Source organism: Sander lucioperca, chromosome 11 (genome assembly GCF_008315115.2).
Source record: "Sander lucioperca isolate FBNREF2018 chromosome 11, SLUC_FBN_1.2, whole genome shotgun sequence".
Taxonomy (NCBI): domain Eukaryota; kingdom Metazoa; phylum Chordata; class Actinopteri; order Perciformes; family Percidae; genus Sander; species Sander lucioperca.
Window position 1 is genome coordinate 27,230,260 of NC_050183.1, and position 27,710 is coordinate 27,257,969.

General features: G+C 42.4%; 2 protein-coding genes across 14 annotated transcripts in view; both read right to left on the reverse strand.

The window, feature by feature from the left end:
* Positions 1–1,089: 1,089 nt before the first annotated feature.
* Positions 1,090–18,996, reverse strand: LOC116058892 (FYN-binding protein 1). 3 transcript variants are annotated; one of them, XM_031311842.2, is made up of 20 exons: positions 18,764–18,996; positions 16,908–18,106; positions 16,596–16,744; positions 14,515–14,688; positions 14,127–14,409; positions 13,875–14,002; positions 12,681–12,709; positions 12,548–12,582; positions 12,209–12,377; positions 10,177–10,336; positions 8,504–8,636; positions 7,854–7,888; positions 7,689–7,773; positions 7,032–7,066; positions 5,229–5,298; positions 5,042–5,113; positions 4,931–4,950; positions 3,019–3,052; positions 2,585–2,697; positions 1,090–2,496 (listed from the first exon to the last, which is right to left on the reverse strand). In XM_031311842.2, the coding sequence occupies exons 1-19, from the start codon at positions 18,770–18,772 to the stop codon at positions 2,616–2,618; spliced, it is 2,901 nt and encodes a 966-aa protein (XP_031167702.1). In that variant the 5' UTR covers positions 18,773–18,996; the 3' UTR covers positions 1,090–2,496; positions 2,585–2,615. The 3 variants fall into 3 exon arrangements, with proteins under 3 accessions (XP_031167702.1, XP_031167700.1, XP_031167701.1); XM_031311840.2 differs by having other exon boundaries at positions 14,515–14,697; positions 18,764–18,995; XM_031311841.2 differs by having other exon boundaries at positions 14,515–14,697; positions 16,908–18,103; positions 18,764–18,942.
* A 2,970-nt stretch (positions 18,997–21,966) lies between these two features.
* The window catches only part of dab1a (DAB adaptor protein 1a), a 284,198-nt gene continuing 278,454 nt past the window's right edge, over positions 21,967–27,710 (reverse strand). For 10 of the 11 annotated variants that reach the window (XM_031311617.2, XM_031311619.2, XM_031311620.2 and 7 more), the window contains 2 exons: positions 26,231–26,327; positions 21,967–22,674 (listed from right to left, as the gene is read on the reverse strand). In XM_031311617.2, coding sequence (XP_031167477.1) covers positions 26,247–26,327 — 81 coding nt within the window. In that variant the 3' untranslated portion in view covers positions 21,967–22,674; positions 26,231–26,246. The remainder of the gene's footprint in view (positions 22,675–26,230; positions 26,328–27,710) is intronic. The other variant, XM_036007187.1, reaches the window with a different exon arrangement.

Here is a 27,710-nt window from a genome sequence, read left to right on the forward strand (position 1 = left end):
GGTAGCACACCTGGTAGAGCGCGTGCCCATATATAGAAGTTCACTCCTCGACGCAGCGGCCGCGGGCTCGACTCCGACCTGCGGCCCTTTGCTGCATGTCATTCACCCCTCTCTCTCCCCTTTCATGTCTTCAGCTGTCCTATAAAAATAAAGGCTTAACATGGCCAAAAAGTAATCTTTAAAAAAAAAAAGCGAGTAATGAGAGAGATAACATTTCAGAATAATGGGGAGAATTTGGTCATGTTGGAGGTTCACACACATCGGTCTAGACTACGATTCTTCAACTACTTAGTGTTAACCGAGTGCTTTGTTGGACCTACAGTAATTGAATGTAGACGGAGGTTGGAGTTTGTTACTCCTTCTGAATCATTTTCGTCTGCATCAAGTCTGAAATGTACTCAGTCATTTTTGCCTTACGAGAGCATTGTGAAGGCTTTTGGTTGAAACAGTGGAAGCCACATTCTTTGTTACTCTGCTGAAAACCCTTTATACATGTATTCCATTTCCTGTGCAGTGTGACGTCACATACGCCACTGAATATACTCTGACGACAGGGAGAAAGTGCTCCCTGCTGCAGAACACATGCCACTGCACACACAGCTACAGTATGTTCTCAGTCAAACCTCTACATTACACTCTATCGCTGTGTCTGAAATGACTTGTCCTCTGCATACTGAGCTAATTTGGTCACATCAGGATCACATCTGGCCCATTATGCATCCATTCCTGATTCTGCTGCTCGTGACAACTGCATAAAAAAATATTGATCAACGAAGTGCACTTTCTTGGAGAGGTCATGGGTTGTATTTAAAAACTCCTGATATAACCAGTATTTACTGTCAGATGTAGTACTGTACCATTACAACTGTATGCAACTACCAGTGGCATGTTAGTCATGTAAACTCCAATCTGTGTTCAGGGCTGGGAAACACATGCCAGGGGGGGGTCAAATCAAATACCGTGTTGTACCAAAGTGTGTATGTGTGTGTGTGTGTGTGTGTGTGTGTGTGTCAAAGTGTGTTTTAACTGTCTCTCCCTGTCTCTGTCTGATTGGGGTTTTGGAATTCTCTCGTTATGCACTGCATGATATTGCTGTTATGATTTGCACTTTAATGAGTATTTATTGAAAAACAATAAACAAAACATAAAAAAGGAAACTGTTGTTTTGTCCTAAAGGCTTTGTCAATGCACACACAGACACCCATCACAGAGGATTAGTTTTGTGTTTTTCTATCCAGACAAAAATGCCCCCTCAGCCTCAGATGTCAACAAAAATATTTTACATGTCATTCTAATGAAATAGCTGCAGTGTTTCCCACATAATTACTGTGATTCTATTTGTGGTGGTAGCCGACCGGTTAGCGAGTGAGCAAGCTAACAAGGCAGCTAACAACAATTTTTTCTGTAACACTTATTCATCAGCTTGAGGAAAGTCGTAGAAAAAATAAGGGACATAAAAGTGACACCTGCCAAATAAAAGAAAGAAAATACAGTTCATGGATGATGCTTCCCTCCACAAGGTTCAACTATGACCAACACTTAGCAACTGGTACTAGACTTCTTAAAATTGTTGTTCCATGTTGTTGTTTATTGATACGCCATTAAAGATCATAACTATACCTAATATGTCAGCATTTAAATACAGTACTATGACGCGAGTAGTTACATAAGCACTTCCATAATCTGTAATGATCTTTAACTAAATAATGAGGGTAAACCCAGTAACCCCAAAAAAATTACCGATATCAGGTAAATGTTGAATGGTAATCAGAGTTCTAAAAATGTGCATGCAGTATGAAATTTATGAAAATATATCACATCACCTGTGGAGTAGAGCTGGCCACACAGAGATTTTTAATTATTGCTGATGATCTGACCTAAAAGTCTATGAAGTCTTTGTTCATTTGTCAGCTATATTTCTGTTTGCAATACACTATAAACGGGTAACAAGTGTATAGTGTACAATTAAGTGTATTATTGAACAATTCTCCCTGATTTTCACTGCCTGTGTCCGCTGTGTATTTTCTCAGGATGGTGTCTCAACCTGAGAAATATCGACATTTTCCATTGTCCTCCCCTTATTTCCACCACCAAAAAACGATTTCTGGTATTCATTTCTGGAAATTTTTCCCTACAAGAGCCTCCAGGGTGTGTATCTGCAACAGTTTGTAAGTTCTTTCCTGGGATCAGCAGTTTCAAAGTCACTCAGAGCCACCGGGCAAACTGTCCCTCTCTGGTTTCACAGTGAGAGCTTAAAAAAAAGTGAAAAACAAAGAGTTCTGAGAGCTGGGATGGTGTAACGGTCGTCGACAAATCTCCTTATCTTGCTCTTCTACATCATCATACTGATCCATAAATGCAGTCCCCCAGGTAAATAAGGTCATAGTCATGAAGTTGAAGTGACTGTCACAGTATTAGGCGACTGACACGGGTCACAGTGTGAAGAGATAACAACAGCAGGCAAATCCTGTTTCCTCTGCCTGGCTGCTTTTTGTCCTGATGTTAAAAACAAACAAAAAACCATGTCAGCATGTGAAGTGCACAGCGGTGCAGATAAGAGAGAGTCAAGGTGATTCATCCTTACCTTGTTTTATGATAATTTCTCAGCAGTCAAGTCAAGCATACAGGTCAGGAGGGGGTAAAATGGGCATATCAGTTTGATCAAAATCCATTTCCTGTGTTAAACTAGGTTCAGACCTGTGGAGGAACACATTGGAAAATAACTCAACCAGCCGGGACAAAGGAGGGTGACCTCGTTTTGACCATGAATATGACACCACTGAGAAATGTGAAAAGCACATGACAGGGAATCAAACACAAAAACAATAAAACACTCTCTCATTTCATGCTCAGCTACCTATTCCAGGCAAAAAGGAAGGAAACTTGCACACGTTCTGCATGTTTCTTTTGTGTGTGCGTGTGTGTGTGTGTGTGTGTGTGTGTGTGTGTGTGTGTGTGTGTGTGCGTGCGGACGTGCGTGCGTGTGTGCGTGTGTGCGTGTTTTATAACGCTACTCACAAGGAAACTGCTTTCTCCTTTACAAGCACAGGACCTGAGATGGAAACAAAGTATTTTGGCATCAAGTTAAAAAAATTCCATTCATCAAACGTCAAATGCTGCGATGTCTAGATAAATGTTTTTTCAGTGATTGAACAAATACTATTAAAGATATAATATGTAATATTCTGCAGTAAAAATGTCTGAAAATAACTATACCTTCGTTATAAATATTTTTTTGTTGGTTACTTACACTATCCCAAATATTTCCAACAATGTCCAAACCAAGAGAAATCAGAAAGTCATTTTTACCCAATGACACGGAGCGTGTCGTTTGGTCGCCTGTCAATGGCGTCATATATCCTTTGACCCCTCTAGTTGCCGTCAAAACAGGGGAAACGCAAGATCATCAAAGAGTAATTGTAAATCATACAATGTCAAAGAATTATACTCAGTAACAATACAGCATTTTCTTCTGCCACACAGAATATGTGTTTGATTAATTACATGCCACTCTGCAAAACAGTACTACAGTGGAGACCTAATTTATTGATATGACATTTCCATATCGATTCAGCTCACTACAATGTGCTATGTTGACAAGTGGCTCATGCTAATGCTTGGTGGTGAAACTGTACCTAATGTATGTATAAGGTCACAACAACGTTCAACACGCTCATAGGTTATTTTCAGAATGATTGTTTTGACCACGGTTAACAGCGCTGGGTTAACCCACGATTTAATTCGCTACATAACTTTAGCTGTATGGGTCGACTAATCTAATGCTAAGTTAGCCAGCTAACGCACTCCAGTCCTTCTGCCTCACCCCCGGGCGCTAAGAGACTTCAGTCGGGATGAGAGCGGACAACAGCCCCGGGGACACAGCCACAGCTAGCCCCCAGCCAGTGACTACAGCAACACGAACCCAGCCAGCATAAACTCCAGCGCCAGGTGCCAACGGCACTAACAGAAAGATAATACGTCGATGAGCAGACCATAACAATACATAGACGGCCGCATCTGGCCAAAATCGAGCCGCAACAGCTAACATCAAGACGTCTCCGGCACACCCTGGCGATGACGCCCACCACACCCACCCCACCGGCTAAGTAGGTCTCCCAGTGGCAAGGAGTATTAGCTGTGTTAGCTGCCTTGTTAGCTTGCTCGCTCGCTCGCTAACCGATCGGCTACCACCACAAATAGAATCACAGTAATTATGTGGGAAACACTGCAGCTATTTCATTAGAATGACATGACATGAATAAACGTAACTTTAATACATTAACTTGTCCGAGAACAGATACATTTTCATCGGCAATGGTGGTTAACAATGAAGACAACAACTCCCACAATCATAGTCGCTGATACTGAGCACTGAGCACCCACGTGTACCAGACTGCCAGTAGGCTATATTCATTTAAAATTAAACATTGCAGTTGGTGCTAAGTGGAGCGTCTGTCATAGTGTGATTGGTTATGTCGGTGGCATTGATTCTTAATTTCCCACGAAGCTGATCGTGGTTACGTGTCAGTTAAACTTCTCATCTCCAATCCTATCTGTATTTGTGAGAAGTGGCGCTGTCCTGAGTTGAAAGATAGCTTACTTTACGGCTTTATTATCAAGTTAATAGGCATGTGTGTTCATGTTGGCCACTGTCCATTTGTTAATGTTCTGAAATGCAAACATTTTTTGACTACTTTTTTTTAAAGGGCGTGCGTCTGTGAGCACCCACGGAGGAAAACATAAATCAGCACCTATGCCCACGATCCTACGTAACTTTATGACGTCATCAAAAGTCCCTGTTTACATCCATGGTTTCGATTGAGAGACCCCTAGCAGCAGACAATTACATATTATATGTTTAAGTATTCACATTTTATGAAAAATACTTTTTCTATATTTTAGGATCAGGGATTTTGCAGGCATCACTTACTTGTCTCTGGTTCAGTGCTGCTGTAAAATTGAAGGAAAAGCAAAAATTAAAACCCCATTTGTGTGTGTGTGTGTGTGTGTGTGTGTGTGTGTGTGTGTGCATCATGCCTACCTGACAGCTGGCTCAACAGGTTTAGGTGAATGGAAAAACGTGGTCAACTTGTGAAGTGCTTCATGTCTTGCTCTGATAAAAAAGACAAATACACATGTACTGTTCGTCCACACTGTGCTTGCGCGTGTGTGTGTGTGTGTGTGTGTGTGTGTGTGTGTGAGTGAGTGTGTGAAACAGGTGAACTCACTGGGCATGGGCACCATCTGCGCTGAGGTCACTTTGACTGTGCTGGTGGTTTACACTAAGGTTTTTGTTTCCTAAGAAAATAAATAATTGAGACAGATAAATATAATACACTTTCACACAACACACAGACCAACAGCGTTAATTATGCTGTAATCACACAGATATTGTTACTGAAAGTCACCAAACCTTGGACTCGCCATTACACACTTGAATAGTTAACTTCCTTCCTGTTTACACAAACAACCTGCTCTTCTAGTGAGGTTGTAAGTCAGCATTTAGAGTATGCATTTAGGGCTGAGATGTCAGGGTTTTTTTTAGCCAAATTATCTATTAGCATTTCTTGATTGCAATGTAACCATGGACACACGCACAGACAGCTGTCACAGGATGACTCTGACACTGAAAAGAATTTAAAAACAAGATGATTCTCAGATAAGGTCTGGTGTTATAAGGAGCTTTTTTCACCTATGATTTTCCGAGGAGATTTATAGATGTTTTTTTTCCGCGATGGACATCAGTGTTAAGTCACACTGAATCTGTGTATCATGTCTGGGGGTTAAGATTTGACTGAGTTATGATAAGAAAAAGTGGGTTGTTGCTGCTGCTGCTGCTGCTGCTGCTGCTGCTGCTCCAACTGGCGACTGTGCTGATAATAAGCCGGAAAAAATTACTAACTTCCTGTTGTTTTTAAAAAGTTCTCTTCCTCAGCGTCGCCCCTTCAGCTGGACAGGCGCACCTTACAGTTGGAAAACCCCGGATTTAGTCCTCTTGGAGAGCAAGCTCAGAGGAAAAGCTCAGTTCTACACTTGGGTGATTTTACAGAAAACAACGTGTGACATACTGACACACATGGACACTTTATTAAGCTTAGCGATAGTTCATGCAGGACACGGAAGTCATACGCCTCCTGATTGAATTATGATTCCTATCAGACACACACCAATCACAGCCATTCTCACATCGAGGCGGTCTTTTTAAATGGGACTTCCTCCTCACTGATCCCTGTTACACTGACACTGCTGCACTCAGTGCTGCTGCTGGCAACGCTTTTCCTCCACCTCCCCAGCACCCACCTTCCTAGTTCAGAATCCTGACATGGCTCAAAGTAAAAAAAAAATGGTTTTCAATGTCTTTCTTTTGGCTCAGTCTTCTTTTTTTTTTTTTAACCCAGGGGGGGTTTCTGCATTGCACTCCCTGTTTCAGCTTAGCATGCTGCTTGGCTGGTCTAGGGAGCATTATCAAGAGCGGAGCCATCAGCGCCAAGCATAACTGTATTTCCATTTGTTGCAATAAATGGTTCAATCTATGACGAGAGTGTTCCTGACTGAAATCCTCTTGGTGCTTTGATCAACAAAACTAAACAGCTAACAAGCGAAAAAAAAAAATGATGTAGCCTGAGTGATGCACCATCTACAGACAGAAGATTTTAGGTGTTAACAACAATGATCCTAATGAGATGTTATTTATTTACAGCCAACAATGCTGTCAACTCACGGGGACAGAACCGTCGATTTAAAAGACCATCTAAAGATAAACGCTGGTAAATGGATACTGCGCTTGTATTTAACAACTGATGTACAAAATCAAGATGTTTGTAGTACCGCTTCTCTTTTGTATCCACGCACTTCCATCAAGATAACACAAGGAGGAGATACAATATGACTAATACTTGTGTCACACTGTATAACTTACTGTCACAAGCAGTCACACTGTGTTTAATATTTGCTTTTTGTCACCTCATTGTTAGGTATTAACAACAAAGCAGTACAATTTGCTGAAGAAAGTCTGGTTTGGAATTTCTTACCTATGTCTGGCATTGAGAGTGTCCTGGTGTGGCCCCTGCAGAGGAAAAAGACAAGGCATTGGTCTTGAGAAAAAAATACAACGCTTTGGCAGATCACTGTTGATGCTACTGTTAGGTCCCTATCTCAGAAAGTAGTATACAATTCAGCCATGTAGATTCAGGCTAACATCAGGGTTTCTACAGGTTTCACCAAGTCAAAGTGAAGACTTTTTAAGACCATTATGAATGAAATTTAAGACCTACAAACGACAAAAAAAAAAGTCAGTCTACAGTCAACATTGTCTGAAACAATTCCACAATGTACTGTACCTCATTGGCATTATAGGACTGGTGTCTAGATTGGCTGCAATATAAGGTGCATTTGTAGTCGTAATACAGCAAATTATATTTGGACTAGCGACAGAAAGAACTACACCACCACAGAATTTAAATAAAAACATTCTAAAGCGCTGTGGGGACATTTCAATGAGCACCATTAGAGGTAACGTTACATTGACGTAGGAAAATTAAGACCTGTATACAATTATTTAAGACCTAGAACACAATACTTCTGTGAATTCTAAGACTTTTTGAGGCCTAAAATTTTGATTTTGAAATTTAAAACATTTTTTTTTTGACTTTTTTAAGACCCGGCAGAAACCCTGAACATGGACTCACATTGGAGCCAGTGGGTCTGCCGTTGGAGAGGTAGGGGAGATAGGGTCATCATCGTCAGCGGTCCACTCCTCACTGTCATCTGAGACTGAACACATCAACATCAAACTGCTGCAGAATAAGTTCAACATATACTGTAATCGTGAATAAGAACCGGTAACTACTTACAACTTTCTGCTGACATTGGATAGTGGTTTGACGCCCTGAAAAAAGGACACAAAAACAGCAATAAATCATCTTTTTTAACTGCAGTGAGGATGGTTTTCCATTGTATTGTCTGTAGAGGCAGACCGATATGTCGGCGAGCCGATATTATCAGCCGATATTATGGCATTTTCCAAGCTATCGGTATACCATTTATAATGGCCGATAAATTAATTTTTAAAAAATTAAATAAAAACGGACGAAACACCCTTCAACCATGTTCTGAGTGTTGGCGTTGCATAGTTTGTCCACCAGAGGACGCTCTACAACGTCCCTGTTGGCAACACTCATATCTTAAGTTTGTATTTTTATACATTTTATTTATCAGAACTATAATATATATTGATGTTCCTCTGTTCTGTTGTGACAATAAAAATATTTTTAAACTGCATTATCATATTATTTTAGTGAGGACTCAATAACTACAAATAACTAATGTTAGGGAAATCTGTTTATGTTTTGTCACGCGTTTGTGGATTTAAAAAAAATATATATATCGGACAATATCGGAATATCGGATTTTTAAATCACGTAATATTTGTATTGATATCGGCCTTAAAAATCCTTTATCGGGCTCTAATTATCTGTATAAGTTACCCACTGTGCACACATACCTGCTCCCCGTTCTGGTAACCTCCTCCTCTATAACATTGTTGCTGCCGCTCTTGCGTGTGATTGCAGCCTTCTTTCCCAGCTCCAACATCTCCTTGATGTCCAGCTCCACATGATCCACTGCAATATATCCATCTGGAACACACTCACAGTCAGTGGTGCGATCCACAATCAAGGACGGCAGCACATCAAGTTTTCTGTGCCAACACTTTTATACAGTTAGCTGTGTATAAAGGGAGGTGCAAAAATACGGAATAATAGAGCTCTTGAGGTGAACACATTTCTGTAACACTTTATAATAATCGGACATGAATTCATGCATGACTTCATGCAAGAATTAACATAATGTACAAGGATTAATAGTGTTTAATGCATGAGTTAATGCAGCAACAATACACATCAATTAAGGTATTTCACTCATGTTTTTTGATTTATTAATGACGTTCATGCCTTCTTCATACGTAAATCTGTAGTTAAAGTGACAGGCTAAAGAAACTGAATTGTAGTGTTGTAATCATGATAAACTAACCATTATTTCTTCATTACTTCATCAGGTTTGTGGCCCTTCAAATAAAGTGCTGACCTGGTCATTGATAGATAAGATATAAATAATTGTGGCATATGCAGCAATCCTCTTTGTGACCCCCCTCAAATAAAAAAAAAAAAATTGTCAAGACATTTCTGGTGTTCAGACACTTAGAAGTTAGTAAAAAGTAAAATTCATAAATATCCTACTTGGGTGAGCATTGTTCTCAGGCATTACTATTTAAGTAGTCTATATCCACGACATTCCACTTCCCGGGATTGCTCCGGTGCCGCGGGAAATTCCGCCGGATGTCACTCTTTTCTTTTCAAACAGCGTTGGTTTTGAGGCGGATTTAGACAACATGGTGGCTTCCACGGATGAGATGAGCGTAGTTATCACGCAAGTTTTATCAGAATTAGAAAGTATTCTTTCATTGAAAGGAGAGCAAAAAACGGCACTGGAGGCTTTTCTCGGAGGAAAAGATGTTTTTGCTCTTCTTCAGAAGTGTACCGTGAAAACTTGGTGGGGATTGTCGTTGATGAGGTTCATGTCACATACAAATGGTAAGTTTAAAAATGTTAACGTTAGCTATGTTACCTAACTTAATTGTATGTTAAACGATGGCATTAGAAGAACCGCAAGGTCCTTGAAGCCAAACTAACGCTAGCTACACTAACTTAGCTAGCTTCACTAACTTAGCTAGCTTCACTAACTTAGCAAGCTTCACTAACTTAGCTAGCTTCGTTGATCTGATTGGTTGATTTGGCCCGTCTAGGTGGTGATAGACAGATCGTTTATCCAATCAGCTGACCAGTATTTTCGCCCCTTCCCAAAAGTTCTCCAATGGAAAGTTCCCAGATGCATATGCCGAGCAAATGCGAAGCAATCCATCTAGCGGAGTCAGGTTAATGAACATCATTAATAAATCAGAAATCATGATGAGTCAAATACCTTAATTGATGCATTAATTAATGTATCGTTTCTGTATTAAGTCATGCACGATATACTATTAATCTTGTACATTACTGATAGTTCATGAAGTACTATATACTATATACACAAAGTCATGCATGAGTTCATGATAATTCATGTACCATTATTATAAAGTGTTAACCACATTTCTAACGATAATATTTTCTATAAACTCACAGTTGTTGCTGCTGTCCTTGGCCAGCCATTTCCCTTTGGGACAGTTGGTTGTTCGGATGATGCTGAGGATGTCACCGCTGTTGAGGGGCAAATCGTTCTTACGTCCCTTGGTCGTCACAGTTGCTTTTGCCTGGTACATGGCCTCCTCCTGTCCTGTGATCTAACACATACAGTGGCAGGTTAACACCACCAGGGACTGAAGTTAACTTTTTTGGCCACCAACCACTGTGGCAGGTGGATTTTAAAATCCATTAGCCACACAGGCTTTTTACCAGCCAAATTGTTTGCCTCATAAAGGTGAAATACAGGAAATGCACAAGCATCATTCTTGAACTTGTTAAGAATACACATTTAAGTGCTGTCAAGTTATAAACAAAATCAATATGGTTGAAATGTGAAAGAACAACAATGGCAAAAAAACACTAAATCACTCAATTCTCATTGGCTGCAAGGTGGCAGGTAGATTGACAGTTTTACCCATCAGTGGCAAATTCAAATTCACCCGCATTTGGCGTGTGGTCGGGTGTTAATTTCAGGCCCTGAACACCACACATTCACATCATCTACATACGCACAAACAAATAATGCTCGCACATAACGAACTTGCTGTAGAGAGGGTGATAAACATGACAAACCTTTAATAGACCTTTTTCACAGCACGTTTTGACATGTCACAGCAGGAAAAGCACAGGTGTCGTTAATGACATTAATGAGGGCTGCTTTCTCACTGGAAAAGCTGACTGGGACACTTAATGGGACTACTGAGCCCCTGTTAATGTTTCTAATTACAAAGTCAAAATGTCTTCTGTGAAAAACGTCTGTCCTGAGGGGCTTCACGCTTAATGGCATAAACGTAATATTACAGTGTGGAATACATTGTTTGCAATATACTGATACTGTTACTATTTATAACTGCAATACAATTTTTTTGGTATATATTCACACTCATTTTAACTCTTTTTGTCTCCAACTCCTGAGGGAAATATCAGGCTCATTAGCTGCTAAATGCTCCAATGTATCTCTAACTGTGTCTGCCTGCAGTTTGCTGAGCTGAGCAGGTAGTGTGCAGTGGGTTGTTTTAGGGCTTTTTTTTTGCTGAAAACAGCTGCCTGCTGCGGCCAAAAACAACGCTGCGAGAGTGAAGAGTGAAGCAGAACAGTAAAGTTGCAGGCCGGACAGCTTAAAAACGTAACCCTTGTGGTGTCCTCTGGTCAAATACGACCCATTTTCAAAGTTTTTTTATATCAGAAATATGGGTTTCTTACAACTAAATTGCCCAAAAAATAACTTGGATGCATGCATGTTGTATGGAAGCCATACAACATTCTTCGCAGGTAAAATTAATGATTATTTCCATTGAATTTTGGGTGTTTTATTCAATTTCATAGCATTTGAAAAATGTTTTTAACAGTATCCTGTCTAAACTTTGACATAAACCAGTCTGTGATTCACTCAACATCCTCTGATCTTAACTATTAGTCATAATTTCTGCTTTTTTTTAACAAAAGAATTAGGTATAATGTCATTTAAATCAGGTTTATTGACCATGAATAAAAGAAAACGTTGAAAAAAGTGACAAAATCATCAAAAATAGCAATAAAAATGTCGGGATAAGCTCCAAAAAAAGTTAATTTAGAATTTTGACCTGGAAGGACAACAAGTTAATGGTCGACAGGAAGACAACACGAGGGTTAAAAGATGCAATAATGAGTTGAATGATAGTTGTCTGTATTGCTCGTTCTTTTGGTTTTTGAACATAAGCAGGACCCACTGGATCCTGGAGAAAGTCATGTTCTTTAGTAATAATATGGTAATAGTATATCGCAGGATAGGGAATAGTCATTAGATCTTCTGTCAGAAAAAAAATCACCAACAATGAAACAATGTTGTCACAGATTCCATTTGAGCGTGCACAGGAGGAATGAATCCAGACAGGTTTGTGTGCCATATATCCCCCCCCTCCCCCTCCCCCCTGCCCCAGTGCTCGTGCTCAGCCTTCCAACCTCCCTTCTGTCAAAATAACATCACTCACTTTGAATTTCTTCTTCATATCATTATCCTTCTTTTCCCTCTCTTTCTGCTCTTTCTTTTCCCGCTCTTGTTTCTCCTTCAGCTCCTTCTTCTCCTTTTCCAGGCGCTGCTTCTCTTTCTTTTTCAGCTCTTTCTCATCTGGCCCGTCTGCAGCGGCTTTCTTTTCCGACCTGCAGAGGAGAGAATTAGGGATATCGTGGCGTTTGAAAGGGACTCTTCGCTGCATGTTTAAATGGCAGAGGAGATTATGAGGGAAACAAAGGTGGAATAAAACTCTCTCAGTGTCTGGGGGATAACGCAGATGAACAGAGAACTGGGTAAAAAAAAAAGAAGGCCTTACTTGCCGAACCGGCCCAGCTTGCTTTTCTCTTCATTCTGTGAACACACACAAAGAGATATGGTTTGATTAATTTCACTCTAGAAAAACAACACTTAAGTGAGAAAAGTGACTCAATTATCACAAAGCTACTTACTGTTTGCTGTTGTGCTTCGCCATATGGATCTATAAAAAACACAGTTATGTAAAAGAGGGGCAAAATTAGAATACAAGGGATGTGCACAGCATCTGGTAACATTATACAGTATATTCAATATTTTGTTTACATTAGTTTTGATATGATCTTTAAGAAAGAAAACATGATTTATTTATGGCTAATGGTATTGTGCTCTGCCCGTCTGTCATTTAAATACATGGGTAAATGCTAATACTTCAACTCCATATTCAGATGTGGAGAATTGAGTTAACCCTTTCAGGACAAAAGACGTACCAGCCAGTCCAAGCAATGTTTGACAACACTCCTACTCAAAAAGCAATATTACATTTATTTATTTACTATTTTATTCATATAGTACACTACTTTTGTGAATCCAAGACTTTTGTAAATTCATTTCAAGCACCAAAAACAATTGAGTTTCGGTTTGTTTTCACAAAAGATTTGAAAAATTTCAAAAATCGAACATTTCAACAACTTTTCAGCTTTAGGGCCAAGTTATCGCTTAATGGCCCTGACACACCAACCCGATTATCAGCCGTCAGACAGTCTGACGAGGTCAGTGACTCGAGTCTGTTCAGTGTGTCCCGTGCCGTCGTCTGTCCGAGGAGCTGTCGGCCTTCATTTTGGCCGACCTGACTTGCTGGGTCGGGAGGACTCAATGACCAATCTGATTGGTGGAGTGCTAACCCGGAAATGACGAGCGGGATGAGCGTGACTAACGCCTCTCAAAATCTGAAGAAAATCTTTTAAACTGACCTTTGTTGATCTGAAATGAAGACAGATTCAGCAACTGCATGGCCTATTTCTCTCTTAAAATGTTTTCAGAAACACGTTTCAGTGAACTATGTTAGTACAATATGAGATCGTATTCTGAACGAAGCCGCCATTATGCCCGGTTGAAAAATCCGGGAGCAGCCAGACCCATGTGACGGATTTTTATTTGTAAAACACAGGTATCCGATTATATGCAAATATCCTTAAAATGTGAATTTAAAAAGAAATGTAAAAATGCCCTTAGACCTCAGAGGGTTAAATGTCAATCTCTTCATGCAGGCCCTATCATACAGCCAGATACATGGGCATAACGTGTTTATTTGATATCTCATCAATGTGATATGACTAATGTGATGTAACGTCTCATCTGTTAACGTGTTAACTGAAGAGAAGCCTCACTCTTTGGCGGTCCTTTGCGTTTCTTGCCACCATCAGTCTTTGCTTTCTTTTTGGTGGCAGACGAGGTGATGTCCTCATAGAGGTTGTCTGTGCTCTCATAGACACCGTTGCCGACTTCAGCTTGGAGCCTGAGTGAGTTAGAGGCAAGGAATCAAAACCAAGTTCTCAGCGATGAACGAGTATTCCAAAGCAGAGAGAGAGAGAGAGAGAGAGAGAGAGAGAGAGAGAGAAGATGTTACTTGTGTGTCTTACCCTGCCAGTGGTGGAGATTCCTGAGAGAGAGGGAAGGAGGATTCAGGTAGTGGGTTATCTTGGTATTCATCACCAGACACTGGTGCTGCATGGGCCTCGGCTCCTGGAGGAGTTAGCCCGTTACTGTCAAACTCTGGCAGGTTCTGTTCATCTGGAGTATCTGGACCGGTGTTCCCCCAGTCTGACAGCCGCGGCTCTGGGGAATAGGCATCTGAGGTCACATCGTCAAACTCTGGGACGTCTGTGGTGTCTGTCTCTGAGAATTCAGGAGGATCAAGGATCTCTGTAGAGGAGGATGGGCAACAATAGGAAAACAATGTTAGCGGGCGAAGGGGGGCTGTTTAAGTTGGGTATCACAAAGCTGTAGGTGTAACAACGGTGACCACACCATTATCTTCCAGAGGAGGAGGAGGGATGAATGCACCCAGGCTGACAGAGGGAGGTCTGACTGGCTTCTCTGGAGCGGGACCCAGAGACGGAGGGCTTGGGTGGACCTTCTTGGGGGGAGGAGGTGGAACCACCAACAGCTCTGGCAAAGCGTCGGACCCCTCCTCAGTGACACCTTTCAACACTGCAAAGAGTGATATCATGTTAATATACATACATATGGTATGAGTATATGCAAATGTGTATATGCTCTTTCTGTCTTCAAGACAATTAAGGCCCTATGTATATAGCTGTGTAAATAATGTACTGTATTTAACTGTAATAATGTAACTATGGGTGGGATAAGTATGTCAAGTTATATGATTGTATTGAGTTATTGTAAATAATGATTTCATTATTAAGGGGTAGGATTAAATAAGTTTATACTTATTCCTACTCCTTTTCACGCATGCAAATTAAGGACATTCGCTAATGAAATTAATTATTTTATCACTTTCTCTTTTATCCCTCCTTTTTTATTTTGTTGGATATGTTTCCAACAGCTGTCTTCTTTTTTTTAACATGCTCGAAAGAAATAATTACATAAATATATATATATATATGAGTTTGTAATGATTAGAATCTTAATGTACCACCTATGGCTAGGTTGCTAGATTATAAGACTTTTATAGACATCTTCATTTCAGGATTAGCATTTCAAGATTCCATTACTTATTGCCATATCAACCGCGGTTGAATTTGGATTTTTGCGCACTATTGGTTTTCCTGCGCTCAACAACTACAACAACACAATGCAATTCCCTTAGAACCCAACGCAGTAAAAACAGCGACACGTCAGCTGAAGGAAGTATCCGAACTCAAAGAAAGCCGAGCGGAAGAATTTGATTTGTGAGGACACCAAACAAGTCAAACACTCTGTGGAAGTTGTTGTGCTATAACTCTGCAGAGTGGAGATAATGCGATTACAAGTGAACACAGCTTCATGAAGAAACATACAGCAGACCTCACTTTAAAAATCTCTAGTTCTATTTTAGCTGTTTTTATATTATCTTTCATTCATCTTTTGAATTATTCTCAAACTGCTCTTTAATGTTTTATGTAAAGCACTTTGAATTGCCTTGTTGCTGAAATGTGCTATATCAATAATGCTGTCTTGCCTTTGTAACACACACTTCTTTTAACTCAATGTATTTATTTTAATCTAAAGTACTTGTAAAACACTCTGTTCTAGAGCAATGTAGTTAAAATTACAGTACTTTTCTTCCTACCAATGCAAAATATATCTGTTCCAACTTGTACGCACATTTACCTGTCCTTATTATCACTTTGTATTGCACAATGTGTTTTTAAAAGAATCATTTGGAATTTGTCCAAAATGCTTTTCTGCTGAGAGTTGTCATAAATATATGAGTGTATTACTTTACTGTGATAAGTGACAACAGACTTAATGAAATGGTAAACGCTAACAGCATGAGGTTGTTTAAAATGTAAACATGCGTAAACACTGACATGCACGATTAATAAGCTCTGTGTAACTGAAGCCACTGTCAACACAGCAGCAGAGTCCCTTCTTCTCATCCCATGCGTTGTCGCTTTAGCGGACCTGAAAGTGTTTGTCACTGCAGCTCGCTGTCATAATGATGGACATGCTCCTTTTGCTGCCCCTCCTCGCTGTCATAGCTGACATACCTCTGCCCTGCCTGCTGCAAAGTTGTTTCTGGCACAAAAGAGGAATGTCAGGATTGTTCTCGGTGTGTGTGTGTGTGTGTGTGTGTGTGTGTGTGTGTGTGTGTGTGTGTTTGTGCGTCTTTAAAGCTGCTTCTCTAAAACAACACCCAAGGCAACCCTGCGGCATAAACTCTACTATACATACCAAATGTTCTGTATAGCTGAAACCCTACACTAACAAATGATATTCTGCAGCTGCACAGCACTCACCTCATGTCCTGATGATGAAGTATGCTGCTATGTACTTCATGTTCAGGTACAAACAGTAGAAGAAAATCCAAAAGTAATAAAGGTACAAAAGAAAAACAAGACGCAGAGAGGTGAAGAACTCCACAGTGATTGGTCCAGACTTACCGTGGTCAAGGCCGTTGACTGGTTTCGGTGGGAGGGCCTTCCCGTTATAATCAATGGGGGGGAGGTCTGGGAGAGAGCCGGTGGGACTCGGGGGAAGCTCTTTGGGAGGTGGGGTGATGGAGTAGGATGGGGAGGGGTTTGTCGGCGGGCTGAAACCAGATGAAGGCATGATAAGATGTTTTATAATAATAGTCGACTGAATTTTATAAATCATCTAAAAGATTCTGCCTACCCCTCCATCGCTCAGACAGTGCTTTACAACTTTTGGTGAAGAACTGTGTCTCTACATTGATAAAGTTGTGTTTTGTTTACCTGATCTTCCTGCGGGCCTTCTCCAGAGCATTGAAGATCCTCTGATCACACGCAGACATCCTTTTCACTGGGCCCATGTCCTCCGCCCTGGAGAGGACTGAGAGCGCTGAGATGGGACGCTCAGCTTTGGGAGACGGCGGAATGGATGCAGGGTCTGTTACTGGAGGAGGAGGCGTCGCCACCGCAGCTATGTTCACAGCCTCTATACCAGCCTCAGCTGCAATCTCAGGCTCAGGAGGTGATGGAGAGGGAGTGGAGGCCGCTGGAGGAGAAGCAGAGATGGCACGTCTGGGTGGAGGGGTCGGGGGAGCGCTGGGTGGATCGGGAATGATTTCATTTTGGCTGGCAGGCCTGGAAACGGCCAGGGTGGGAGCTTCTAATTCAATTGGAGTTTTCCTCTCTGGGGTTGGAACTTTGGGAGCTGGAATATCAGGAATAAAGGCAGGAGGTGGGATGAAGACCAGAGAGGCAGGGATAGTAGAGGGCGGGGTAATTTCCACTGCAGCACTCGAGTCAGGAAAGGTGGGAATGTTGGGTAGAAGGCCCTTTGGTTGAAGGGCCTTTGGTTGGGCGATTTCAGCCCCCGATGGTGCATCACTAAAGTCTGAAGGTACTGGGATAAGTGGAGCAGGTCCAGGAACGTCTGGGCTGGGGGTGTCTAGGAAGGGTTCTGCTGGGAGTACCATTGAATCTCTTTTTGATGACCTCTTGAAACCCAGGAAGCCCTTCTTCTTCGGTGTCGTGGCTTTGGGAGGAGGCATGGCTGGCACCAGCTCTGCAGTGCTCTCCTTAGGTGCTCCGGGGAGCAGTGGGAGCCTCTTCTCTTTCTTCTGATCTGCGGAATAGTCCTCAAGCTTCTCTTTGCTTCCTTTTGTTGTCTTGTCTTTTGCTTTTTTCAGCTTCCCTTCACTCTTGTCTTTTCCCTTAGAGTTAATCTGGATGAGAGGCTTTTTGCTCTCCTTCTTGTCCTCCTTGAAAACCACTCTGGGGGCCCCCGCTGTCTGTGCTTCCAGGTTCTGGTTGATGGCGGTGAGCAGGGAGGTGCGTGCTCCAGCAGGGAGGTAGTGTGGGGGGCTCTGGGGGGGAGGTGGGACAAACTTTGGTTTCTCCAGTATAGCAGGTTTGATCTTGGGTTGCTTCAGGAATAGTTCTTCCTCCTGGAACCTGGCCCTCAGGGCCTTGAAGTCCATTGTTTCCTCCTGGTGAATGGATCACACAATGCAATAGGCTGAGGTACAATATCAGGAAAATACAGAAATGATATGTGCACCTGATGTTGTCTGAGAGGCCACAAAAACATGTGTCACTTAAGAGTGTGGTGCTTAGATAAGATAAAGAAGAAAATCATGGTAATGTTTCACTTTTCAAAGCACAATGAGGGTTGTGTTTGCATATCTATCAGTCTTTCTGTATAGAAAGACAGCAGGCAAACCTGATCTGTAACGATTGGCCCGAATTGAATTAGTTTCAGCACACACCCACACACCCACACACACACACACACACACACACACACACACACACACACACACACACACACACACACACACACAGGAGGCTCGTATTTGTATTGTAGCCTAAATAGTTGTTGGACAATATCTATTATATTGGTAACACAGTAACTACCTATTTTTTTGTGTACCTTATTGTAAAGTGTTACCGATCCATTCACTATACAGAAACCAACTCACTCACAGCTTACTAAAGATTTAGATAATGTAATTATGACACTTTTATTACTATAATTAACACAATATCAAAATATATAATATTTTCACATAGTATCGTTAGCCTATAATGTAATAAATACATCATCGTTAAACACACTTTGCGGAAGGATTGAAAGGACAACATACCTGATCCATTGCGTGTTTATTTATCCACCGAAACGACAAAAGCCTTCTTAGTCAAGATAGTTAATAACTCTAGCGAGTTTATTCATCAGCTTCTCTTCATGTGGCCGATTAAAGTAACAAAAACCCCAACTCGGTGCGTCCCATGCGCACAGGAGAAGGAATGAGGTTGAATAGGAATACTCACACTCATCAATCCAAAAAAAAAAAACACTGTCTTTCTCGTTAAACGGGTCTGTCCCCGGCTGAGCACTGACTCTCGACAGCTCTTGGAAGTTTTTTTTTTCATCCTTCAGGAATGTTGCCCGGCTGGCACTGCGCTTAATGTGAGTCACTGTCATGAAGTATTGTTGTAGCTGGAGTTTCTTTATCTTAAAACTCTATCATTTCCACTGGGATTCTTTTTCATACAGCAATTTTAGAATCTTTGAAAAGCAGCGTGTGTTGTTGTGAGTGGATGTGGTCTCTGGGTAATATTACAATAGATGTATTGTGTGTTATCTGTAGCTTTTGAATATTGAAGGTAACCACAGAGGAAAAAGGAAAAAAAAGAAGTCGGTCAACATTCCAGGTTTGTTACAAAGAATGCAAAAGTATTTAAGCAGGCATTTGTAATATGACATAAACTACAGGCATACAGCCTTCATAAGACAGTTGGAGAGGATTTTCTGTCTTATTGCCAACCAGAGCTTGTACTGAGGTGTGTCAATGAGCTGATAGAGCTCATAGACAGAAACTGTTGCTCGTCATTGTATGACTTACAGGCCCTTGATTATTAAACCTGAACCCACCGGTCTGGTCTGTGTAGAGAAATACTAGTAGACTAAAAAAACATTGAAACTGGACGTGATAAGAAACTTAAAGAGTCAGTTCACTCACAAAAAGACACACTTAACCTTGATTGTATCCAGTCATGCAGACGGTTCCCATTTCATCTGCTACAATTTTGAGACTTAAATCTAAAATTGCTGGCACAGCCACAATACAATGAGGCTAAAGTGAACTAAATTTGTGGGACTTACTGTATTGAAAAATACAGCAAAAAAAAAATCCAAAAATATTCTGTGCATTATCCCGAACAATCCACAGACTTTCCTGTTGACAGCTTTCACAGAAGAAATACTCCCAAAGAAAACTGCTATGCTGACAATGAGGTTTGTAGATCAACCAGTAACTGGGACAATGTTTTTTGGAAAGACACATTGCTGTCAAATGTAATTTTTTCAATGCTATGAGCAGCAAGAACACTATTCCACTCAGCTACAAAATAAATGTGCGGTGGCAAAACCCTCACAGATGAGTTTCTTATCAAACTGAAACTAACTGCATGGCCAGATGCCATTGTGGGTAAGTGAGAAAGTTGTTTAGCGTTTGAGATTTGGGTGAACTGACCCAAATTTCTGTAATTCTAGTTTCTCCTGTATAATATGGAGTCAACAAAATGTGTTAAAGTTGTTCTGTTGTTTCCTCCTCCACAGGGAGAGAGGAGAAGCAAAGTCAGAGGAAGAAGGCTGAAGTTCTTGTTTTGTAGTTGGTTGCTGATAAAGCTTATGAAAGCTTGCATTATTGAATTAGAGGCTGCCAGAGTAACAATGTGACAGGCCATTAAATCCTTGTTAAGTTACAGCAAAATACTGTGGCACTTGTTTTACACTAACTAAAGATGGGGGTCACCTCTGCCAGGCACACACCATTAGGCTCTCTCTCACACTCACACTCACACACACACACACACACACACACACACACACACACACACACACACACACACACACACACACACGACACAGAGATATCAGTCATTTGGGATGTGTTTATTTGTAACAGTAATACATGGTGGAATACGTAAATCAAGAGAGAACCAAAAAATCATCTAAAAACCCACTGTAGAATGTCATATTCATAAAGATAAAAATAATGTGTCAATTTACATTAAGAAACTGTTAGCTGAGGTAAAGTTAAAATAGGTCTAGAAATGTTATGCACTCAAACAGCAACGTTTCCCTTTTTAGTCAACTTCCTTGCTCATCTTCTAGTTGTCAAATTATGAAGTTAATCAACATCATAGTCCAAAAGAGTTCTCGAGTGACACGGGGACTCTGGCCATAAAATAGGGAGTCATTGGCATCACAGTTGATGTACTTGTAGCAGAGGTTGCTGCAGTGCACACGCAGACGCTGGGACAGCAGCAGTTTGGCACCTGACCAACAGACAGACAGATGGGCTGAGCATCACCGTATCTAAAAAACAATTCTGGTGGAATGGGATGGAGGAGAGGAGCAGTCTGTCAGTGAGTGAGACTCTGTCTGCAACATATAGAGACTGTAGGTTTGGGGTACAGAGACACAGGCTGTATAGGCTTTCGCTAACATAAACTGCAGAAGGTGATAAGAGACCAATAGGGTCAACGTGTGCAGCTGTGACCAGGATTAGTAAGTGCGGTTAAGACAAAGACCTACAACATCCATGCACAAGATCAAATTAATATCAGAGGGCGACGAAACCAAGTGGGAAAACATTTGTTGGTATTGCTTGGGTTAATGTCAAGAGTTTGCATAACTGAAGCCTTCCTATTTTATGGCACAGAAGTCCAGTGGACAAAATGGTTGTTGTTGTTGTTATTATTTACAAAATGAGATTGGCAAACCAACGATCAGATGCCTTAAAGCCATGTTGACTCTATAACTCCTATAGAGCTGACCCCAGCGGCTTGATTGACTTATAAAATAAAAATTCCATTTTTCAATTTCCTCGTTTTCTTTTTTTAATTGGTATTGTACAAAAGCTATAGAGAATGAATAGTTCAATCACAGAATCTGTTTGACTTGCAACTCTTCCCTCTCAGGGTCCATTCCTCAGTGTCTCCGGTCCTCTGGCCTCTGTGCGAGTCTGTCTGCGAGGAGAGACGTTTGGCAAATTACTGTGTATGCATGTTAGAGAGGGTGAGAGATGACTGTGTGTGTGTGTGTGCGTGTGTGTGTGTGTGTGTGTGTGTGTGTGTGTGTGTGTGTGTGTGGTGAGTATATGTAAGCTGATTGCTGTGTGCACAGTGTGTGTGTGTGTGTGTAGTTGGTGTGTGAGTAGCTCCCAGAGAGTCCGTTTCTGCATAGTGATCCAGCAGACACTCACAAGAATAGGGAGACAACGCCCGAACCAACCAACCAATCAGAAGCAGTGATCCCAGTAACGGGCCATCCCTGATAGGCTCGTTAAGAGTCTAGCTCGTCCTGTGGGATCTCCTCGCTACAGATTCTGTCCGTTAAAATGAAAGATGATCATTCTAATCCCGATGAGCGTGAGCGTGTGTGTGTGTGTGTGTTTGTGTGGGTGTCAGAGATATGGAGGCACTGCTTGATTCAGTCCCTCCTTGGCAACACAGTCTCTGGCCAGACACAGGAGGCAGAGGGAGGAGTGTGAGAGCGAAGACAGAAAGGAGGAGGGAGGGAGAGAAGGGAGGAGCAGGTTATGTCTGTAAGGCTGGGTGTGAGTCGCCACAGGGAGAAGAGAGGAGAGAAGGAGAAGACAGCGCAGTGGAGGGAGAACTGGATCCATCTCAGTGATTGATATCCCTCCTGCCTGGAGCGAATGACCGAGAGGGCTCTCTCCTCTCAGGAGGAGAGGAGGAGGACAGAGGAGGCTCCTCCTGGGAGGTTGTTAGCCAGAGGCAGAAGAGGAGAAGAAGAAGGGCTTGGCCAGGCAGGGAGATGTGCCAGACATGCTCGCTCGCTCGCTCACACACACACACACACACACACACACACACACACACACACACACACACACACACACACACACACACACACAGGGGTGAGGGTTCTCCTCCTGTTCTCTCGGTGCTGGTCAGGTCTGTCTTCCTGTGTGTCTCTTTATTTCTTCCCTTTGTTGATCTGGGCGTAGAGAGGGTCCTTCCCCTTCTGTGCATGAGAGAGAAAAAAACATCAGCAATTTCAAACAGCTTCCACTTTCCTCCAATATAAACCTGGTTGGATTTGCAATGTTTGGCCTCAGCGGTTCATCTGGATGTTACATAATTAAAAAGGGTGGACCCGAGTTTCTGATTCTGATTCACTCTCAACCGACTGAAATGCAAGTATCACAAGCCCCGACAAGTATGATCCAGATCTGGAAAGGTTTGTTAGTTCCTGTACCTAACATGACCACCAGGTGGCAGGAGCACACTGCTTTGGAGGAGATCCATCATTTCTCCAATCAGCCAATTCAGAGCTATCCCTGAAAAATTCAGCCCTCACTCTCATGCATACTCTCTCCCAGTCCAGGCTCCCTCCAGGACCAGTATGATTCAGAGGTATAAACTAGCGCCTTGAAAGACCAATTATGAGTCATCATGTCTGTATTTCTCCCCAAGTGAGCTGGAAGCCAACAGTGGATGATGGAACACTGCAGTCAGAGCACCAAGCCTGCTGCAGTCACTCACAATAGACCTGTTATTATCGTACACATAATTACAGCCAGCCACTCAATATGCTGCAGCAGACAACTTGATTGGAAACTACTGGCTGGCCTATTATATTCTGGAAGACTTCTCTCACTCTGTGCACAGAGTTTGGGGTCTACTAGTAGCTACCACACGAGGATATGGTACCCAACGTTCATAGAATCGGATGAAAACTGAGAATGTGAGCCGATTGGAGTGACAGGAATTTCTGCTGACGTGTGAAGGTGCGACGTTCTCTCGAGGCCAAAATTGAATGGCGTTACGGTTTTGCAATCCTCATCCGATACAACCGTTTCTGCTGCCACTGTGTGGTGCCCTTCAGTTTAACTATACAACATGAAGTGATGGCACAAACTAAAGCAAAGACACAACTATGTGAGACTACAGAGTTGTATGACTCCACTTCCTTAATGCAGCGTCAGGAGGATCAGGTGAGGGTCTGGAGGAACATTTCTGAGAATTTTTTTTTTTTTTTGAACAAAACTGAATGACGAATAACTGAGAAATAAGCAGCAGATTTATCAATAATGAACATAATGGCCAGCTGCAACCCTGTTAAAGTTGATGTTCATAATGTCTATATTTGTCTTTTGGTTGGTTGTGGCCAAAACACACATGGTAAACATCAATTCTGTGTTCAAATTTGCACAAATAAAGCAAGATTTGATTCATGTTGTATCTGAATGCAGCTCTCTCACGGGATAGAGTGGCATCTGGGAGAAAATAGACGACAGACTTTCAAAAAAGCTGCTTCATGCTCACATCACACCAAAACAGGACATGTTGCATAATCTGCATTGGCTTTCATCTGAACAGAGAGAGGCTTTGGTCTCTGGGTTACAGAGCTGTAACAGTGGGGCCAGCCAAGGCCAGACAGTCAGCAGAAAGTAGCTGCCAGCAGCCCTGAGAGAGGTGACAAAGAGGCTGAGACAAGAAGTGACAGCAAGCACACACTGCTCAGCCGCTGCACCAGAGCCACAGCCCGGCACTGTCATCCTGCATCATCTAACCAGCGCTGCCGAGCGGGCCCGCCTCAGCTCCATAAACCCCGGGCCAAGAGAGGGGGAGGCCGTATGAACGATGTGCTGACATGGCACCAGCCTGAAGGCCAAAATATCTGACCTGGCTGGTACACATGTGCACATTTATGTGCATCTGTGTGTGTGTGTGTGTGTGTGTGTGTGTGTGAGACTGTGAGTGGTAGGCCCTGGGCAGGGGGAGCAATGTGAGACTGCTCATTGAACCGCAGAACCAGGCCATTTCACGGCTGAGACTCGGGAGCGTTCGCTGGACATGATGAGATCACCCCAGAAAAAAAACAAAAAAAACCACTTACACTCCCACTAGCCTGAACACATGTCTGTCTGAGCCACACAGTGGGAGGGGGAGGACAAGACAGGCGGTCACGGCCAGCAGCAAACCCACTCTCACAAACACACAGATTTTTGGCTCCGATATAAGCACAGGTGGTGACAGTATCGATCACAGGTGTGCTTGTCTGGGGAATAACTAGGCCTATTGGACAGCTGTGTATGTGTGTGTGTGTGTTAAAGCCAATGTGATTGAGCAAGTAAACACCATATGGGAGCAGCGTCACTGGACCAGGACCAAAGCAGTCCACCTACTACAGAGGAAAAACTCCGTGCTTCTGGCCATAACAGTCGTTCTGCAGCCAGACTCAGCACTCAGTACAATCCGTCCCCCCACTTAAGGCCCACATCCACCTGCTGCTGCCCTGCAGCTTTCAGAGCGTCTGAATAGCAGGACAGCGGCCAACAGGGGAGAGAGGCTGCTCAGCCATCCCTCCTCCTCTCCTGGAGTGGGGAAAAACTAGAAGGCTTCTTGGGTTTTAATTAATGCCAATTATGCTGGGGCAGTCATTAATCTTGGCACCCCAGTATTAGCCGATGAAAACAAAACCATTACATTTACCCTGTGTGAGTGCCAGCAGCTATCATTAAGGAGCCACACTCGGGAATTGTGTGGGTGAGGACACCGGGTGGGGAGGCAGGGATCAAAATGGCTCTTTGGTGTGTGTGTGTGTGTGTGTGTGTGTGTGTGTGTGTGTGTGTGTGTGTGTGTGTGCGTGTATGCGTGCGTGCCTGCGTGTCGGTCTCTCTTCAGTAGGCAAACTGCATGTTGACAGGTCTTTAAAAGAAATGTCCAGCTTATGCAAGTTGTGTGAAAGTTTTCCTGTAGGATGATGTGCAAAAAGTGTAAAAGACACACACACCATCAGTTCCCTGAGTTTTGATAGTAGCTAGTCTTTCTGAGTTTGTCGTACAATAATGCACATAAGATGAATTACATTACATCACGAATATACATAATGCATAAAAATGGCAGCACATATCATTTTTTTATTAAGCCAGACATCCAAGATCAGCATATTGCACACAACACTGGCAAATCCCAGATGACGTCCTGTGCACTGAAGTGCACAGTTTCTGATTGGCTGTCACACACTATTGGCTTTCCGAGTGAGAAACGGAGCGTGATTTGGGAACACGACACAAAGACAGGACACAATGAGCACTATGGCCAAAGTGATCATGCGTGATCTGGTCACACCTTGTTTCAAAAACTCTCACACACACATATACACACACACACACACACACACACACACACACACACAATGCCACATCATAATAGATACTTACAAAACTCCAGGTGAGGCTACGATGAAAATTACCAACATACATAATGAAATGCAATTAAATACTCATCACATGCACAATCGCACACATGACCAACCACTGTAACTCAGTCAAACACATATCTTCCTTTGAGCATGCGTGACAGCAGGTGAAGGAGAAATGAGGCAACCTGAGACCAAAGATGCAACAGAAGAAAGAAAAGATTTAATAAAAAAAAAAAAAAAAAGATGCAGCACACGGAGAGATCAGCCTGGTTAATGTAAGTGGGAGGTACAACAGTCAGGCAGAAGAACAGGTAAGGGCAGGGAGGTGAAGGAGGAGGAGTTAGGGGGCAGGAGAGGTATTGATACCTACCCTGCCCTGCTGCTATCTAGCTCCCAGCCTCTGGACTGGCCTGGTCTGGGCTGGGCTCTGCTGTCTCACTGGGGCAGGGTGACCCAGAACCACACACCTAAAGAAGGGAAGAAGGGGAGGAAGGAAGGAAGAGAAAAGTGTGGGAAGAGAAGTTGATGGAGGGGGTATAAAAGAAGGAAATAAGGGGGAGTGGAAAGTAGACAGAGAAGAAAACATCTGAAAGAAGGATTGCAGGATCGCTAAAGACTAGACGTAAACAGGAAGCAAAAGAGAAAAGGTGTCAATACTCTAAAGGAGAAATAAGGACACTTGTTGAGACAGCCCACACAGTCTTTTCTCAGAAACACATTTGCAAACACACACACACACACACACACACACACACACACACACACACACACACACACACACACACACACACACACACACACAAGTCATTTACAGTTCTCTATTATGAAAGACTTCGTTCTATTGATCCGCTGCTTTTTTTCTGAAAACACTTTTGTTTTTCACACCTCACCCCGCAGAGAGTGGGAGGCTGTTTGTCTGCCTCTGCTCCATCTTTCCTGTCTTTCTTTTTTAACCTTTCCGCGGCATTCACTCACTCACCCAGTGCTGCCACCAATGCACATTTCTCCGGGTTGTGTAAAGCAAAGAGTGTTACTCAGGCCTGGTGACATTTTCAGAAGTGTGAAAGTCCTCTATTTCTTTTTTCAATAATAGCTTGGATTGGAGGCAAAAGGGAAGAAAGAGGCAAGCATGAAAGAAATACAAAAGAGAGAGAGAGAGAGAGAGAGAAAGAGAGAGAGAGAGAGAGAAAGAGAGAGAGAGAGAGAGAGAGAGAGAGAGAGAGAGAAAGAGAGAGAGAGAGAGAGAGAGAGAGAGAGAAGGTTACTCAATCTACAAGGACTTTGGTCAAAGGCAAAGGAAGTTTCTTCGCCCACCCTTAAAACCTCTTTATCTTCTCATCTTTCCTTAATTTCTCTTACTTTCTCTCTTAGATCGGGGTCCTAGTAAAATAATTATTAATTTCCCCTGGAAGAAGAATCGGGGCATTATTCCTCCTTTATCAGAGATGAGTCTGTCCATGTAGAAGTAGTGATGCATTGACGCTACCTGGCTGGTATTAATAACAGCTTAATGATGTCTCTGACAATTCCACCAGCTAATTTAACGCTGTGTTGACCACACACACACACACACACACACACACACACACACACACACACACACACACACACACACACACACACACACACAGAACCACATACTTATGCAGGCACGCTACTGCTCATATTCACACAGAAACACACACTTCACATATGCACTGACACAAACACACACTCAGGGACACAACAGCATCGACCCCCTAATCAGCCAGAGTGATTACCTGGCCCGCCAACACCGCTACAAAGGCTATTTATCAGCAGATCTCAACACGCAGCGCAGGTTATAGCAGCATAGGAAGTGAGTTATTAAA

Coding starts and splice junctions, on each gene's coding strand:
- LOC116058892 (XM_031311840.2), bottom strand. Junction 14,410..14,514: donor TCCTCCTCTGGAAGATAATG/GTGTGGTCACCG, acceptor CCTCCTCTACAG/AGATCCTTGATCCTCCTGAA. Junction 3,053..4,930: donor CAGCACTGAACCAGAGACAA/GTAAGTGATGCC, acceptor TTTCCATCTCAG/GTCCTGTGCTTGTAAAGGAG.